This window comes from Caloenas nicobarica, chromosome 1 (assembly GCF_036013445.1).
Source record: "Caloenas nicobarica isolate bCalNic1 chromosome 1, bCalNic1.hap1, whole genome shotgun sequence".
Classification (NCBI taxonomy): Eukaryota; Metazoa; Chordata; class Aves; order Columbiformes; family Columbidae; genus Caloenas; species Caloenas nicobarica.
Window position 1 is genome coordinate 9,944,512 of NC_088245.1, and position 18,977 is coordinate 9,963,488.

At 39.1% G+C, this 18,977-nt stretch overlaps 1 protein-coding gene across 2 annotated transcripts in view; it reads left to right on the forward strand.

Annotated features, from left to right (window-relative positions):
- The window catches only part of SEMA3A (semaphorin 3A), a 200,762-nt gene that overhangs the window by 15,044 nt on the left and 166,741 nt on the right, over positions 1 to 18,977 (forward strand). Inside the window, exon 2 of one of the 2 annotated variants that reach the window (XM_065629465.1) lies at positions 16,025 to 16,222. In XM_065629465.1, the coding sequence (XP_065485537.1) occupies positions 16,111 to 16,222 (112 nt within the window). In that variant the 5' untranslated portion in view covers positions 16,025 to 16,110. Of the gene's footprint in view, positions 1 to 15,991; positions 16,223 to 18,977 lie in introns of those variants that run through there. The other variant, XM_065629474.1, reaches the window with a different exon arrangement.

Genomic DNA, 18,977 nt, shown 5'->3' on the forward strand with positions numbered 1-18,977 from the left:
TGCAATTTAATGTGTGTATAATGAATGTAATTATTATTTTAGAAGTGTTCTGTAAATGTATTTTTCTCAGGAAGGTCAGTTTTAATGAGGGTGCACTGTGCTTTGGTTCTGCACTTGCATAATAAATCTGATATCTGGGAATGAGTGCACAGTGTATCTGGAGAGTGAATGTAGCGCACTGAGGCCTCTCATTGCCCATCTCTTAGCTGCTGGTGCTACATCAGCTCAATGGTGGCAAGATCATATATTCAGATGTACCCAAGAAGACAGCAGGGGAAGCAGGCCCAGAGAACCATGAATGATGCCTTCAATGAAAAATGTACTTTGCTTAGCACTATTCTTACAAGGGTCCTAGCGGAGTCACTCTCTTTTCACTGCAAACTTGATTTTTACTACCCCAAGACAATGTTGGGAGGAAAAATTTAGCCAAGACTTAGGCAATCAAAGTATGTGAACCTAGACACCACTGATTATTATTCTGCCAAAGTTTGAAAAAGTTGTTCGTCTTCTATGTTTAGACTGAAAAATCCTCCCTCACCTTTAAAGGTTTTGTGCTCTTGCTCAGATATATATCTTCAAATGACTTTGAGTCTCACTGTGTATGGTGGGAACATTTCATGTGAAGCCAAATTAAGAACACGTCCTTCCTAAGTTTGCCTACTATTTCAGCTAATTTCTTCAACTATAGCTGTACTGGCTCATAGTTATTCCAGATTTCTTTGGCTTCATTACTGCATGTGGTTCCTTTATACTCACAGTTTGGAGTATACGTAAATGCAATACACAGATTATTCATGGCAGCCTCAGAAGTTTCATGGTGGCTGGGAGCAGGCCTCTATCTCTACCCTCAAAAAGTAGAAGTGATCGGATGGGGGGTTTTTCATGTATTGATAGCACTATTCATCACAACTTTGATTATTTTCTGATGTTCTCAATCTTCTTTTCAGATATCTCAGTTCTTTATTAAGGCTACTGCTCTTGCATGTGGCAGGTGTATTATTTCTCCTGAGCATAAATAGGATCAACCTTCTAATCCCACTGTTTTTATGTCCATATCTCAGAGCCATCTCCAGAAGCAAATGGACAGAGTATCCATTTGTTTTTCAAAGTAAAGCTGTAAGATAGCTTTTACTCACGCAATCAAATTTCCATGATATACATTATTAATGACTGTTGTTCATTGCATTAAGGTGATACACAGAAATGCTACGTGACAGTAGTATTCCACCTTGCCACATCTCCATAGAATCAGCAAATGCTTCACACGGCTTTTGGTCTGCATCTAAAAAGATGTCACAGAGAGAATGTAACATACAGATTTTAAGCACAGATAACTAAAGGCTGAAATTCATCCAAAACTCTATAATCCTTCTTCAAGAAAAATAGTGATTTAATTTCTATCATTACTAAAAGAACTTTCTTTGTTGTGAAACTCAGCTCAGATTCCAAAGGGTGTAGGTAGAAGACAGAGATATTTCTTCATTGTTGATCTTTTTAACCATCTGCCTCCCCAGCCCTGGAGGCTATTCACCTGTGGTCAGTAAAAACACAGAGCAGAAATACAGAATTGTAGAAACAGAGAATCTAGATATGATTTTCTTTTCTCCTGAAGTGACTCTTCATGTTCCAGAGACATTGGAGAAATTTCTTTACTTTTAAAAATTAGGTGAAAGGGCGTGTGTGAAATGTTCTTCATAAAAACAAATTCAGTGAAGCTAAGCTAGTTTTCAAAGGGGAATTTGTTACTCACCAAAGAACTGCATCCTTTTAAATACATAGAAAGAAGCAGCATAGATAGAGCAGTGTATACAGCAAAACTTGTCCTGTTCACTCAGCTGCGTTGTGGATGCATCGCTTTCTGGCAATACAGCATAAGACATTCTCTATGCTCGGACAGGTATTGTTTCTCCTTTGACAATCAGTGTTATGACAGAATTTTTTGTAATGTGAACTGTTGTCCCAGAAAAAAGTACTAGAATATCCTTTCAATGGTAAAGGCCATCTGCCTTGGCCAGATTCCTTAGCTGACCAACAGATCTGCAACTCATATTATTGGCTGTTCTGAGTTGAAGTTTCTGTTACTTATTTACCAGCATTATAACATTAACCTGTCCTGTTCCAGACACTGCTGATATTCTGGCTTACACATGCATAACAAAGACTTCCTTCTGACTGAGCTGTGTCCTAACATAAATTTAATGTCAATTGCTGAAATGAAATAACAGCATTTCCACTAACTCCCAACTGCCGTGAAGGAGGCAGAACCCTGCTGTTCTTTCTAACACAATTTTCTTGGTTCCTGAAGACAGCTTTTATCTGATACTCTCTGTGGTAGTAAAAATTCAAAGTCGGAAGTGGATCACAGCCAACTCTTCCACTTGTGCACAAGATAAGTATGCCATTAACCATGTCTCTTAAAGTTATTTATCTCATGCAAGCAAATGAGTTCAAAGCCCTCCATTTACTGTTATGTGATTGTAGATATCTGCTATCAGGTCTTTGCTGGCTAAAGCTGGGCACTTGACAGGGACAGAAGTGGAGTTTTCAGTCCAATATGGCCCATGAATATAGGTTGTTTGTAAAATAATATATGGCAGCTAATAAAAACATATGCCCTCTTTCTCTTTTTTCTCTCACACTCCAAGTGTATATGAAGCACAATATTATCATCAGCTCTCTCCTTTACAGGTAGATATTCTGACATTGTACTTTCCTTAGTTAACTTGAGACCTCTCAGAGACATAAGATGGTCTAATATACATAATACTCAGATTGGACTGAATTCATAACATTTTCTAGGAAAGTTCCTTCATCTCTATATCTCTGTTTCTCCCATCATTTGATTCTTTCAGACTTTTTTCTCTTAGAGAATGTACAAGATATACTATAAATATCAGCTCAAACATTAATGTTGTTACTAATCATAACATTCTTTGGGAAGAGCTTCAATTTCTTTTCCCAACACATAAGTAGCCTCTGGACTTCACTAGGTTTAGGAGATTTTTATTAATTCTTCTCTCCATCCTTTTCCTTCCCACCTCTGCTGAGATTTCTAACTAGAATCTCCAGTGCCAGGCAAATTCTGTGATGTGCTGCACTAAGTCTTCAGCAGTGAACAGAACTATGGTGCAGTGGAGGGACAAGAAGTGTACCACATAGGTGCTTTTTGCATTGATGACATGACAGGTATGAGCTCACAGATTTTTGTCATGCACTATCGATAGGCTGAGCATTCACACAGTCAGATGATGCATAACAACTCACAGTTACACAGTCCCATATCTCAGCCCTACATCCTGAGCCTCAAAACACACAGCCTGATGAGTAGTGTTAATATGCTTCATATTTCAGAAAAGAAATGCATCTAACTATCCAAGTGCTAAGCTACCTTTTCTCCCCCTCCTCCTCTTCCCCCCATTTCCATACATCCAGAGCCATTTCTAGGCAGATAACGTTAGCGCCTGATGTTCCAAGGAGCTTTCTGCACCCCACTTAGTGTGAAAAAATACTCCTGATGGCCTTACAGGTAACTCTATGCCCTAAATCCTTCCATGTCTTGCTTCTACCTCAAACTAGCTTTGAATAGGACTGTGGTGCTCTAGCTTACATGAATGCAAAGGAAAATGTTCCATAGAAGACAGCAAAAGTCCATAGAGAAAAATGTTCCCTGTATTGAAAAGAAGACCCTTCCTTATTTCTCTGATTGCATGCAGAGATCAAATAGCATAGAATTTTAAATAGTTTAATTCACCATCTTTAAACCCACAAATAATTATTTCGAAGAGGTTTTCAGAAGTAGTAGCTAACTTTACTTGCTTCCAAATATAACATTCTATGAAAGACATTTTTCAGGACACCCATTATTCGAAGTTCAATCTCTTTTAATTTGGTTCAGATGGAGGAACTCAGAATTAATACATGCTTATGAAGATGATGGTACATACGCACAAGAGCAGATGTGTCAAAGGGAGCTATGTAACACATTTTTCAACTGCCAGCAAGAATATGTTAATGACGTGATTGTGTGCAGCTAAAGTGTTTTAACTTAGCTACTCAGTGATTTTGCCTGTAACATGCTCAGTACAACCATGATAATGTGTAAGCAAAAAATACACTTGGAATAGTAATAATAACAGCAACAGCAACGGTAATAATATCACTTTAGGTATCTTTATTCTAAATGTTAGAAAAAGACAAGGATTAACTACAATCACACACACATATACACAAAAAGATCTAGAATGTTTTATCATACAAATCAACGCAAGATAAAATTAAAAGGTCAAATGCACGAGGATGAAATAGCATGCACAGAAAGCCTGCAAACTATTTCTCAGTCTCCAAACTTGAAAATGGCAGAGAAGAACATGTGGCAATTACAAAACCATTTTTATTGCTTTAAAACAACACAGTTTAATTGGTTTGATATAAACATTGAAGCATATCTCAACTATGAGCAAAGCAGTGTACTCAATCATGTTACTTTTAATGGAAATAGTCTTGAAAATAGGTTGCGCAAAGAACGTTTGTCATAACTGCTGGCCTAGCAAGTCATGCAAGCACAACTAGATAAATAAGGTTACGTGTCCTGCCACTTGTAACTTAATCCTCCAGTATATTTCATTAGAAGGGTCTTAATTTTGATCTGAGTGTCTCCATCTTAATGAGAATGAGACTTGTATTTGGCTGGGGCCCAGATCAATTTCATGCAATAACAACAGTAACTATCTCAAACCTATCCTTTCCAGTAATTGAACTATATAATATGTTTAAAAAAAGAAACATAAACAAGCAAACAAGTTAACAGTCTTTATCAAACTGTACTTTGAAATCTTTGTTTCAGGAGTCTTGAAAACGTGATCAGTGAAGAAATGCAGCTTTTGAGGCAGGGGCTGTTGCATTTACAAAATGTTGGAAGAGATTAGTGAATTAGGTTTTGAAGTTTTCATGCTGTTTCCACAGGAGATGTGCTGAAAGCCATAAAGATATGCTTCTTTCTCCAACTAATTTATTTCACATATACAATAATTTGCGGTCAATAAATCTAGGATGGATTTCCATGGTAAGGCATTGGTGTGGCAAACAGAATGGATAACTTTATCCATAATGTGGTTGCGGTATTTTTATAATCAGTTTTGTAATGTGATATCACTGGAGAGTATCATCAACCAGTGTTCAATATTAAACAAAGTTTTCCAAAGCAACACATGCTATATACTAATTCATGTCATCAGAGATCCATCTTATGGTGTAAGAGACTCATCTTGTATGCACATGGCCTTCAAGGAGATGATACCACAGAGAAATTTACTTTTACAGTTCCATAGCTGGGCATTCCAGATGGAACATTTTACTACAGCAGGACATTTTACCAAGAGGAAAACAACTCCTTCACTAGCCAGAGTTCTCTCGATTTAGGAAAACAGCACTTGTGGAAGGGTGGGAACTTCTGAGCTCTTTAATGAGAAATAATGACTTTAACATAACAATTGCAGTAGAGAATATTCACAAAATGTTAGTTTATTTCTTCCACCTGTTGCTTTGTATGTTTAGCATCTTATAAGAAGCTACATATTTAATTCAAGAAAGTAAGTTCCTTAGAAATATCTCCTAAAGAAGGAAACAAGTTTAAATCTTGTCATTTAAGCAATCCAGAGTTTGATATTTGTTAAAAGTAATTTACATCTCAAATCTCTGTTTAATGGTCTACTTAAACACAAAACTTTGAGACTCTAGAAATCTTGGTCCTGCATCTGGCTTAAGTTTAGGCATAGTCTGCTGTTTTTCAACTGTTTTCAGCTGTCAGGAAGAGAAGATTCAGGCTACACAGCATCTGATAACCTGTTCCCCTAGATTCCTATTTTTCCTGGAGGTCCTTTCTTGAAGTACGAAGTGCGCTAAAGAACAAAAATTGGCTCTCCCTAATTCTGGATTTTGCTGGCTGTCCTACTCATAACAAAATTTCAACACACATGGGCGTAGATCCAGCAAAGCATGTGCATAATTTGAAACCTATGAATAACTCCAGTTAAAGCTGCCAAAGATGGTAGGATGAACAGAGAAACCACTGAATTTAAGAGCAAAAATACAGGATGAAACTGTATCCTCAAACATAAGACTGCAAACTTTAGAAGGGTACCCACTCAGCACTTGTCAGGAAAGATATCATGTTGCAGGTTATTCTCATAAATCATTATGGTATCTGAAATTCATTGAACAATTCATGGAAATATATTTGCATTTGATTTTCCTTTTCTTAAGCTTCTGCTTCTTGTGACTTTTAACTCCTGTGAGAGACTGGACTGAATTGTATACGTAACATTTTTCTACTTCAGCAAAATTGTTAGATTTGCATAAGCAAGCACTGGGTAGAGAGTGCAAATATTTTTAAAGGTCAAATCATAAAACTATAAACTCCAGAGGGAATTATCTCTAGGGAGTTATATCAAGTGTACCACTCCCTTGTATGAAAACTTAATTGATGTCACTTGGTTGAAATTATTATCTCTTGAGCTGAAAGTTGATATGACGTTATGTAAGATACCAGAGTAAAATGCATTTTTCAGATCAGATCTTAAGCCCAGCCTGTAGTATCACAACTGGTCATTGTAAAAATTATTATTATGTCACAAACAGAGGATTATGATGTCAGGTGGAGAATAAGTGCAGAAGCAGAAAAATTCTTAAGAAACAACAGTGATTCTGTTTTAAAGCACTGTCTTCAGAAAGAAGGCATGAGAGAAAAGAAGTACAGGCAAATACACTGCACAGAAGAATGCTTGTTTCCAAATAAGATATTTCATAAAGTTTTCCATAAGGTGACAGCTGCTTTTTCAAGCACCACATTCTGTTTTCCGTTACATCAGTGTAAATCCAGAGGAATTGCATTTGAATTGTTGTTGCTTGGGATCGACATCAGGGTAACTGAGAGTAAAATTTGGCTTTAATACATATTCTCAGAAATAGAACCCATTTATTCCCCTCAAAATAGAGAAGGGGGAATTACCACACATCATATGAAGTCATGTATCGTTCAACACTTCAGAAGAAAAATGGAGAGCAAGATTTGTTTGAAGTCTGGTGTGCTGCTTTTTCCTCTTCTTCTCCTTCCAATTTTCACAATTTATTGTGAAACCCCCCTTTGCTGAAGCACAATACAGACCTTTTGGGCACTAGGGAGCTCTCCTAACAGTTGGTTTTGCCATCATAATAAACCTTTTAAGGACAGTAATTCTAGGCTTCAGCACACTGTTCCCTGTCGTTAGCAACATCACGCAAGGAGTTTCAAGGCTCTTTTAACAGCAGCTAAAAGGGATTGTACAACAAAATTGTCATTGGTAAACTTAAGTATGAGGGGGAAAATAGGCAAAGATTGGGCTTGTGTGCATCAGCTTTTGCAGTTTCATGTAAAGTCACCTTCCTGAAGTCACCGTGTTTTCCATAACTTTGTCCCATGGTTGGGGGGGAGGAGGAGAGTGAGGTTTCAGCTGCTAAAAGCAAATGACAAGTAGCTTCAGAACCTAAGTACTCACACACCAACCTGCTGTCTTCATTTGTATTCAACAGATGCCTCGTTTTTTCCCCCTCACTGCCTAGTCTGTGCTGATCAGTATAAACAATGGAACATATTCTTGTTCTGTTTCACTTGAAGGTAGAGACAAACAAGAAAAAAAAAAAAAAAGAAAAGCAACCTTCATAGGCATGTATTTATAGTTTATAAGATTGTTATGCAAAGCATTAAGTAATACTCTGGCTTTTGGCTGAGAGATTCATGAAACCAGTACATGATGCATATAAGCTTTAAACAGAAAGAATAAACGACGACAAAAAAAGAAAACCTGAGGAATTAATCTGTGGGATATTGTGAAATTCCAGGGGAAATGAAGGTGGCTAATTACGCTAATTTTGTTATACTATGCATATACAACATGTATTGCCTCTGTGTATATATACATAGATACATAGTTTGCATGTATGAGTCCAGGCTTTTTCTGTGACTATTTTGGTATAACATAGAATATGCTTGAATTACACTATTTTGCATGTACAGAATACCTGGCTTATTGGTATACGATTTTTCTTCTTTCCTAGCCTGATCATAAGTCAAAAAGTGTTGCTCAGTAGCCAGTGCTGGTCCAGAACTAAGAATTTCTGTCGTAGTGGGAATTATTTATTAGCACTACCAGCATCTTTGTCTTTTCTTCTTCTCTGATATAGGGACCGGGGCAGACTCTGAGAAAGGAGAAAGATGTTATACGGTGTCAGCCGATCCGCATTATTGTATGATCTCCAACAGAGTGTCAGGCTGCTGTGGTGCAGCGCTACTCCCCACATCTGGCCATATGTTTCCTTTACCACTTTTACCACCTTTCCCAATGCTGCTAGTCCTCAGTCACCGGGTGAGCCACTCCGGGGAGCTCTGAGTGCTGAAACTACATCTTCATACCCTGCTTGGAGAGAAGAGAAAAGGGGGAAGATGGACTGCAACTGTTCAGACTTAGGTTTGACTGCACTTTCACCAAGCCCAAGTGCTGGTGGAAAAAATGCATTATAGAGTCAGGGATGTGCGTTTTATTACCTGGAGCTCTCTGTAGTCATTCTCTCTATAAGCATATACAAATGTCAAAATAGCAAAATATTTAAGTATTTCTGGAATGCCTCAGAAACAGAAAACAAGCTGGGTTTTCAGTTATTTTCCTAGAGAATTGCTCTAATGGAATATGTATGTACATGTGTTCAACCTACTTTCGAATTTCCACAGACAAGATTTATGCGACTGACTGGTCCAGCTCCACCTTAACTTTGTTTTGGATTTCAGCACTTCAGGAGACAGAAGGAATCTTTCTTTCCTGTGTCTATATTTACCTTCCTAAAATATAATGAACTCTGATGTCAGAGAAACAAATAGGAAAATAATGCAGTGGAAAGCTTTTCTGAAATGGTTACAAATTCAGTCCAGAGGAGGGATAAAGCTCCCCTCCCCTGCTGAAATCCCTATTCACTAGGGATTCAGAGAGGGAAAGACAGTTAGTTAATGCTTTCTTAGAGCTTGTTTTTCTTTGAATTCCACCCCCCCTACTCTTCTAGCACACACTTCTACATATTGCTGACTCGAAAAGCATTCACAGTGGTCAAATTATTGTAGGTTCAACCAAGTTTTCCTAAGCTATCACAGCTTACCTACCATTCCCAGTTTCCGCAGACCAGCTGAGTAGTGATTAAATAGCTATCAGTTTTGGCCTCGGAAGCCTCTAACTGGCTCTTTAGCCTCTACATTTTGTGTGATATTGTTTGATCTTCCAAAGACGACTTGCACCCACACACTCTGTTCAACAGAATCAGACTTGTAATTTGTTGATGAAAAAAACATCCTCATTAAAAAGTTTTCAAGTCTAGAAAGTCAAACAGGGCAGTTGTATGAAGATGACAGCCAGTGGTTACGGTTTTGTTGGTCTTATACCTTTGTCATATACTAATGAACCACTCAGCACAAGGAGAAGAAAAAAAAGCAGAGAGAGAAGAAGAAAGGTCCAGAAAAGAACAATGATCATAGCAGATGTTGCATAAGCTTTCAGTTTGTGGTTTGTGCATATGACTCTGCCGCAATTCACCTGGACTATTTTAAAGCCTGTGATGAGTGGGTGGCACACAAGATAGTGTTGTGTCTTTCAAGTCTTTGACAGTTGGCAGTAAAGGTTACTAAGCAAAATTACAGAAGGCCAAAAGGTTGGCCATGATAGATCCCAGATACAATAGAACTAGGGATTTTTTGTATACGGAGTGATAAGAGGGGACTTTTAGGGCTGACAGGAATGACTTGCTTACTGTGACAAATGAAGAGGTAAGGATGAGACAGTTGCCATAGTACATGAGAAAGGCAGTATCAATTTCTTGTCATTTTAACATCTTAGTGTGTGGCCCTGATCGAATCCCTTCGGATCAGACCTTGAAAGGTATACCGAGGTCTAAAGATGCAAATCACAACATAAGGGGACTTTCAAAGACAAGCAGAAAATCCTGAAAACCATCTTTTGATATTGATCTATGTCTTATTTTTCTGAGTCACAGCAATTCCTTGGGTTTGGTGCAGGAAAATATTTTATGTTTTGTCAGTTGTTCCAATGTTGAAAAAATGAGGATGATGAAAGCAAAAATGGGATTTGAATGCCAAAATAACTGAATCTGTAATGCATTTCTGTGTAATACACCTTGAAAACTGGCTCTTATCTATCTTCTCAGAGATCCACCAACCATTAAATCTGTTGGGTTAGAGGAGTAAGTCATTCTGCAGCTGGTTGTTTGGGAGGAGGCCTTCCGGCTTGATTAGATTTCCCTCAGCAAAGTTTAACATGTCAGGCCTGGAATAGGATTTAAGGAGCCAAAATTTTCATGGCTGCTGTTGCTTTGTTTTCCCCTTTATAATGATTTTTCTTAAATTGGCTTTTCTCTGAAGAATTAGAACATCAACTATTTCTTTGCATTTCCCTCATCTCCTGTAAAAAAAACATACGTCCGTGCCAGTATTTCCTCAACGAAGGCCCAACAGCCAATAAACATAAGCAATCAGAGCAGTGGAACTCTCTGTACTTGAAAGTTAATAGAATTGGAATTTTGTTCAATTTGGATGAGTACCCCAGCGTTAATCCATTGGAAACAGAAGCTGCTGACCAATACTAGGAGTTGGGGAAAACAAGCTTTTCTGTGATTTTTATTAATGTCAGATACCTGGCACTGAGCTATTAAGGTGACTTTCTTACCATGGGTCTGGGTATCACAGTTGCCATACAGTTGCGTATGAGATGAACATCAGGCAGCAGAGACTGAGAGAATAGAAAAGTTTTATTTAGTTTTGAAGAGCAATTCAAAAATGCTGCTGTTCAGACAGGCATATAACCTGTCTACAGAACAGGATGCAAAGAATATTTTTGAAGAATTTGATGAGGTGTTTAATAGACCTGAAAGCATTGTGAATAAAACACATCATACTGATACAGATCCCATTATGCTGCCAAAAGTACAAGCATCACATACAGTACAGTCTCATTAGTCCTGAGAAACGAAGGAAAAGTTGATCGTGACAAGATGGTAAGATACAGTGTTATTGAGAGAACGCAGATACTAACTGGCGTGGTTAGCAACCCGATCACATGCAGTAATAAGAAATGTTACAGATTTGTGTAGATTCAGGAGATTCAAATGAGGCTACCAAATACAACACAGCCCAAGGGAGCGCCAGGGAAAGACAAGTCTAGACTTTCAACAGCAAGAATATTTCCAAATCTAGATGCAAGGCTGTGATTTTGCCAACTCCAACTTGATAAAATGTTAAACTCTACACCTTCAACTCCTTTTTTGCTGATGCATTTTTAAGTAACTGCTCTGTGATTGCTTCAGAATTTAAAAAGTGCTAATCCACAGAATTTTAAATCCTTTAAAATCCAAGTAGAAGCAGCTCTTTATAACCTCTTCAACTAATGTGATAATCATCAACATCGCAAAAATAATATCCGATATCCAGTTCAGCAGGTCTGGATATCAGAAGCATTTTTTTCTTCACCATATAGGCCTGTTACATGTTTTTTTTCTTTTTTTTTTTTTTTTTTTAGTTCTTCCATAAGGAAGAGAGAAGAACAACTGTGTCAGAGTTAAGCTATTTGTCAAATAGATTCCTGGTTTAGATTGCTGGCTGATATACACAAAGGACTTGAACCTAGAGGCAGAAATTCATGACATGTTGCCTTCAGAAGTGTGGCAAACATCCGAAATTCCTCTGCATTGCTGCTTTTCCCCAATGCCAGTTCACAATTCTTTCTACTCCATTAGCTGGTGCATGCACTGCATCTGCATGGAAAACAACCCTTATCATAGCCACATGAGGATTATTTTTAAACATTCTTTTTCACCATATTTCTAGTACGTCCCCACGAAAAGTTTGCAGCGTCCCAAATAAGAGAATGGCAGTCCACCACATGAAAGCAAAATGTGGCAGCTGATGTCTGGATCTTCTTAAACGGGATTTTTCTTGTGAAGTCAATGTGTTGTGAAACTGCATCCTGGGTCTCTCACATACCACGTAACAAATGCACTCGTAATTGGACTCTAGAATGAGCCTCATTTTGGGCTAATAATGATACAGTTATTCTAAAACTTGTTACAATTAGATGTACAACTGGAGCAATATCAAAGGCACCTTTTGCAGAACTGTAAATGTTCAGCTTATCAAGCAACTCACCTGCTATGGGAGAAGATAGCAGGGAGTGTATCCAAGTTAAGATTTCACACTTCCTACAGGAGTGTCTTCTCTTGGGAGGTTTTTAGCAATCGGATACAGTCCGGAAGTTGTTTTTTTTTCCCCCCCCCTGATTTTAACCAGAAATTGTACACTTAATCCGAGAAATCTTCTCCTCAGAAATTACTGGATTAGTGCTGTATATCAAAAATGGATTCTGGTAATTCCTGCTTAGTTCTGAGAAGAACCTGATCACATCAGTATAAACAAGTAATGACTCATCTAAAACACAGGAAACGATTCTGGAAACATAAGTACACTTTTAAAGCACACTAAAGACTTTCTTAGAGTAGTTAAGTTTTCAAGAGCTTCTAAGCTTAAAAATCACAGCAATAGCAAGAAGTTTTAAAGTAATCATGAGTTAAGTAATACTATTTCTGAGTAATGAGAAGCACAAAATGATGCCAACTTGTAAGTGATTGAAAGAGTAATTCTGCATGAATGGTCAACAGTGAAAGCCCAGATACATCCATGTATAACTTTTTATAGGGTCTATCAATGTGAACTTGTTTCATGTATTGAAAGGTGGTAGAAAAAACTCCAAATCATAATGCCACACAGCATGAGATCAGAAACATGTGCCTATCTGGGTTTTGAGACATAAAACACTATATAGAGTGTCATATAAATGCCATTATAGAAAATAAAAATAAAATCTGCAACAAATATGGGAAATGATGCAGAACTGTTGCTCCTTTTGAACTTGCTGAGCAATGATGGAATAATTAATTAAGCTAATAACTGTGGTTTTCTTCAGGGGAGAAGGGCATTATTTGAAGAACTGAGGAAACTTTGGCTTTTACTTTTTCTCTCTCTCTAAACTCAGCAGCTAGATTGCTTTCAAAAGACCAAAGAAAAAAGGTGAATAGGTTGTCGTTTGAAAGTGAGTTGTTGCCCACCCTAAATTCCCAGAGTTGACGTTTCTGGCACTTGCCGTAGGAGCCTTGGCCAAATCATTCCTTCCAAGCAGAGCCCAGTTTTGCCTTGGCAGAAGCAACATATGGCAATGGGTGTCTTTGAGATACAAAGCCTCTTCAAGCATCACTGAAGTGCTGCCATTGCCCCTTTCCTTACAAGGGGGTGTAGCATATGCTATCCTGACTAGCTGATTAGCACTACTTAGAGATAAATAGCAGGGGGACTACCCACAGGATCAGTTTTTACCCTTCTCTGTGTCTTCGGACTGGTATATCCCACAGAGGAAGGCAAAATGTCAGTGGCCTCTCACACGAAGGATGTTAAAAGTATCTCTCATCTCTCCTGAAATGATGCCATATTTTATCTCTCAAAATGTAATCTTGGAGAAGTTAATACTCATTGTATCTAATCCGCATGTTTTCTGGGCAAAATATGTATTAACTGGGGACCATGATTTGTTTATTTGGTTGCTATAAAATAGTCTGGAGCACTGCACATTTGTTCTATGTGAGAAAAGTAGAATTTTAGCCTCGTACTCTTTTCCTTATAAGAAAAATAAAATTTAAAAAAAAAAAAAAGTAGTTGTGCCTTCTTTGTGCAACTAGAAGTAAATTGAGTGTAACAACATCATTGTAAAATGATGTGCTTTATAAAGTCCTGAATATGGTGCATCTTTTGTGTTTTGTTTCTAATTGTTTGCTCAATACAAAAGGATAATTCATTAGGCCGATTCTCCAAATAATCTCAAAGTGACAGGAATTCCTTTGCAGAGTGAATGTCTGTAGCGAGTAATCCATGGAAAACAGACAGGCGTCTCTTGTCATTTTGGAGCTCTAATCCACTGCCTGGAGCATGAAAATGCTCAGGATAACAAGTGTGGGAATGACCAAAATCAACATTATTTTTGGATTTTATTTTCTTTACAATCCTGCTGATCAATAGAATCGCTGAATCTGGCAGATACAATGCCACAGGATTAATGAATTAAACTCAGGAAGCAGAAGAATTTGTTAAAGAGGAGAGGGGGAAAGCCCCTTCTTTTCCACTGGTGTGTGAATATTAAGCAATGAAAGCAGCAATGACAGGATTTTTAGCCTTTGCTTTACCAAGACTTGTTCTGCACGAGTTTTTACGTTTTAATTAGAACTATACTGACACCCGCATTTTCAACTATGAACTTCAGTTTCAAAGTGAAGACTCTTTCCTAGATGCTAGGTTAGTAGCTAGGTTTGAAAACAGAAAAGAGATGCTTTGTTCCGTAGAATTTGGAGTGTAGTGCGGTCATTGTTAGTGGGACAAGACAACTGTTTTTCAACCTGCAGTAAATAATGGTAAAAGGAAGGAAGCGATCTCACTGGAATACCATAGACTCTGTCATCATAAAACACTCACAGACTCTTTTTTCTAGAAAAATATAGAACAAAATAAAGAGGGGTCATCACACTTCTTTGATGATGCAAATATTTTGTGAAGGTTGATTGCCAGTGTTTCTGTCAATATTGCATTAGGAATGTAATACAGGGTACCTATCTGTGCAAGACATTACATTCCAAAATGCACATTAAATTGATATTCAGCACAGCATGGAAAATTTGATAAACCATCACTCACTAGAAGGGAGTTGTTCAGATGTGTGGGAGGGGAAAACTCAAGTTTGCCTAAATGTTTGTATTTACAGCTCCTTAACATTTAGAAGACCTGTGGGGATTTTGTGTGCCCTTTTGTTTAAACAAACAAAAATAATTTCCTAGTTTTATTGCATAAAAATATAAGATTATAATAATGACACAGTCCTAGAAATTGGAAGGTTTGGACCATTTTTAGCTTACGTGAACACTTCAGAGAACACTGCAGTGTAATTTATAAGCCCCTCTAGACCTGTACATGTCTTGAACTGATTGTTGAAGTGGGCTTTACTAGGAATTTCTTTTGCTGAACTGGAGCAGTGCAGAAGGTGGGGAGGGCGAGAGGGTTAGAGTAACCTTCCCTAAAAGGCTTTAAAAGCTTCAGTGGTAAAGTTATGCTGATGGCAGACTTTGTTACTTGTTTTTAACCGGGAGCAACCCGAAGAGGATTACGTTATGGGCAGGAGCTGTTATTTCTGTGGGTAGCAACACTGTGGGTTGTGTTTTGCTGTCGTTGTTTTTAAAGGGGGACGTACAGCTTTTAATTAGAGCCATAAAATGGATTAATAATAATAATACTACTACTAATACTAATAAAGGCGCAAACCCAGCAACCTGGACAATGACATAAAATAGCTTGCGAAATATATAGCTCTGTGCCTCTAATCTCTGCCGCGATGTGTTTCTTTATTTCCTTTTTTTTTTTTTTTTTTTTTTCCCCTGCATGTGTGCTGTGACAGCCGGGGAAGCGGGGGGGGGGGGGTGGGGGGGGTCGAGCTTCCCCGCGCTCCCATTGTCAGCCGCTCTCGGGAGCGCGGGGAGAAGCGCTGTCCCCCGCTCCTCCATGTGCGCGGGGAGCGCGGGGCCGCCGCCGCGCCCGCCCCTGCCGCCCGGGACCCCGCCCGCCGCGCAGGGAGCGGGGCGCCCGCCAGCCCCGGCCCGGCCCCGGCCCCGGCCCCTGCCCCCGGCCCGCGCCGCCGCCGCCCGCATCATGCCGCCCCCCCGCCCGCACGCCACTCGCGCCCGGGGGCTGCCTCCTTTTCCGGCCCGCGGCGTGTGCGTGAGAGGGGCTTGAAGTTACCCCGGCGGCGGCGAGGCGGGGGGGGGCCGGGGCTGCTGGCGGCGGCGGGGCGCGGCGAGGCGCGGCGGGGCGCGGAGCCCACCCCCATCACCTGTTACCTCCGCTCCCCAGGTTGCCTGAAGTTCCCCGGCGGCGCCCGGCAGGACGGGGAGCGCCGCGGCTCCGGCTCGCAGGGACCCTACAGTGGCTGCCGCAGCATGGGCTGGCTCAGGGGGATTGCCTTGCTTTCCTTGGGAGTATTACTAGCAGGAAGAGTGAACTGCCAGCATGTGAAGAATAATGTGCCAAGGCTCAAATTATCCTATAAAGGTAAGTCTGTTCTTCTCTTATTCTCGGTTTTCCTCCAAACCTCGCCTCCTTGTCCTGTCGCTGCCTCCCCTCCCCACCTTCCTCCCTGGTTTTCCTTATCTTCCAAGGGGGAAATTGGCATTTGGAGAGGTTTCTGAAAAAAAAAAAATACTTAAAAAGCCACTCCGTGCTACGGTCAGTACCACACAGTTTAAACACAGACAAAGAGGAGTTAGTTGCATTTGCAGACGAGGACTCCGGATCGTGCTGATCCGTGGAAGAGTATTTTTCAGTCTCGTGTTATTTCATCGGACTTTACTCTTTAAAACGATGAGACGTGTTTGGCCACCCAGCTAATCTCTCCCGTGCTGGGCACGTAGTGCAGCCACAAAACCAGGTCTGTTCCCGACAGCAAGGAATAGATGAAGATTTATATTTTCCTTTTTTTTTTTTTTTAGGCATGAAGTGGTTAATTTTCAAGTCATGAATATTCAGTTTGTACAAATCTGACAATCAGATGCCTAACATAAGCAGTAGATGGTGGGTTTGCCAAGAAACTATAAACTGAAAGGAACAGATCAGTCCAGAAAAGGAGGAAAGGGCTGTTATGCACGAGAAAATACTGCCTATGGATGTTTAATGCAGTGCAATTTATTTGATCTGAGGTTGTTTTCAGTGTAGTCAGATGTATTTCATTAGAGATCACAGGGAAGGTGTAACTGAAGAAAGAGAGCTGTGAGGTTACGTTTACGTTTGAAATTGTGTAATGCCACTCACACTGCAATTGTCAGTAATTAACTTTGGTATAATATGTACTGCCAGGATTGAAGGAGGACTCTGAAGTAGGCAGTCTTTTCTTTATCAGTATAGTTCCTCTCTAAGTACATTTTCAGAAGAATTCACTGAATCTGGAGAATGTGCAACAGGGAAACAAGTTTAAAACATAAGAGCTGTAGAGTATTATTTCTAAAAGGGAGATCTATACATTTATGTGTATATACATGTGTCTCTGAAGAGCTGACTTCTCTGAATCCTCAGATTATTGAAGGTTGAAAGAACAGCAGCTACGGTTCTGAAAGAAGGGAGGAAAAGTAACACACTGCTTCTACAGTAGAAAAAAGAAAACATGTGTGTGCATGCCTGGTCATAGATGTCAATCTCAGTTCACAGTATAGTGTCACTATACATCTTGGCAGTAGGAATATGTTTTCTGATTTATTTCATCTTTCTTGTGATGCAAATGAGAGGGGGTAAAGTCCTCTCTGATACAAGGCAGACATAATTTTCACACTCCAGATGAAAAAAAAAAAAAAGAAGTTAAACACCTGCAAAACTTGAATGCACTGTATGAAATAAATGCATGTGCACAGTTTTACTAAAGAGCACATATGTGCATATTTGTGTGTGTTTAAACTTGAAAAGAGATATACGAAAAGAACAGTTTAAGGGGTTCAGAAGCCATTCATTTGGTTTTCATAAGAAAATCCATTTATATTTAACATGAAGTTGATTATTTTGAATACTGGAGTCTGAAGAAAGCTTCCACCGTAGCTACATGTCATGTCAAAAAACTCATTAAAAACCTCCTAATTGCTTCCAAACTTCCACAATCACACTGGAACTCAGATTAGTATAGAAACATAAATGCTATAAAAATATCCTGTAAAGGGGTTTAACGGCTAATTAATTATTGTTTATTATTTTTCACCCTTTTAAAGTTTATTTATGGCTCAAGTCTGCTACCCCTGCTTATACTGACTAAATTCACAGAAACTAATTGCAAAGGATGGCCAAATCTGACTGACAGTGGTTTTCTTTTTTTCTTTTTTTCTTTTTTTTTGGTTTTCTTTTCTTTTCCCACCCCACTGGTACTGTATCTATATACAGTTTAGCAACATTTTGCCACTGTGCCGATTAGTTGTTTTCCAGTTCTGCTCTACTGGCAGAAAAAGGCCTCATTTTCGTTTCTTAAATATATCAGACATCAACATTTAATATGTAGTCAGTCCTATATGAGCAAAGCAGGAAACTGAAAGAAACATTTAGGCTGTTATTACAATTGGTGGATGGCTGTAAAAAGAAAATGAGTTCAAATGCTGAGCAACCCTGTTTCCTATCTAGCAAAGAAAGTAAATGCACAGTTAATTCAAAGCAAGGTAAAGTCTGAAGACTTACAGGGATTCACACTCTGGCCTTTGATTCCCATATTTGACTTAAAACATGTGTAGTCCTAAAAAATCAGATCGGATCTACTCACATGCTTGATGTTAAGTACCAGTGTAAATGCTTGGCCAGGTCAAGAGGAGCGTGTTGCCTGTGCTGCTGCATTGATCCCTAAGTATGGGGATATCATTACTAGCCAGGGAAAACTAAGCCTTATCAGCTGGTGCTTTTCCAGACAAGTTTTGCTTCCAGCACAGTATTCTATGCACAGATCAGTGTTAACACCTTGCGTAGGAACAGCCTTAAGAACTGTAGGTATTGAAAATATGTCTTTTGGGCACAGACCGAGTACCTTACATGCTAATATGTATCTCTCAGGGTATACCTCACTGCTAAATGACTGTGATACTACATGATTCATCTCTATCGAAACTGCCAGCAATTAGAAAAAGAAGATACCCACTTACTTAAGTGTTCTGCCTTTCCATAAAGAGTTGTGGTTGAGTAAAATAAACTTATGATATTGAAAAAAGAAAACATGCACAAGGTAAAAACAATGACCCAAGTGACTTCTCTTTTCAGTGCCTGTCATTGTGCTTTCTTTTAACATGCA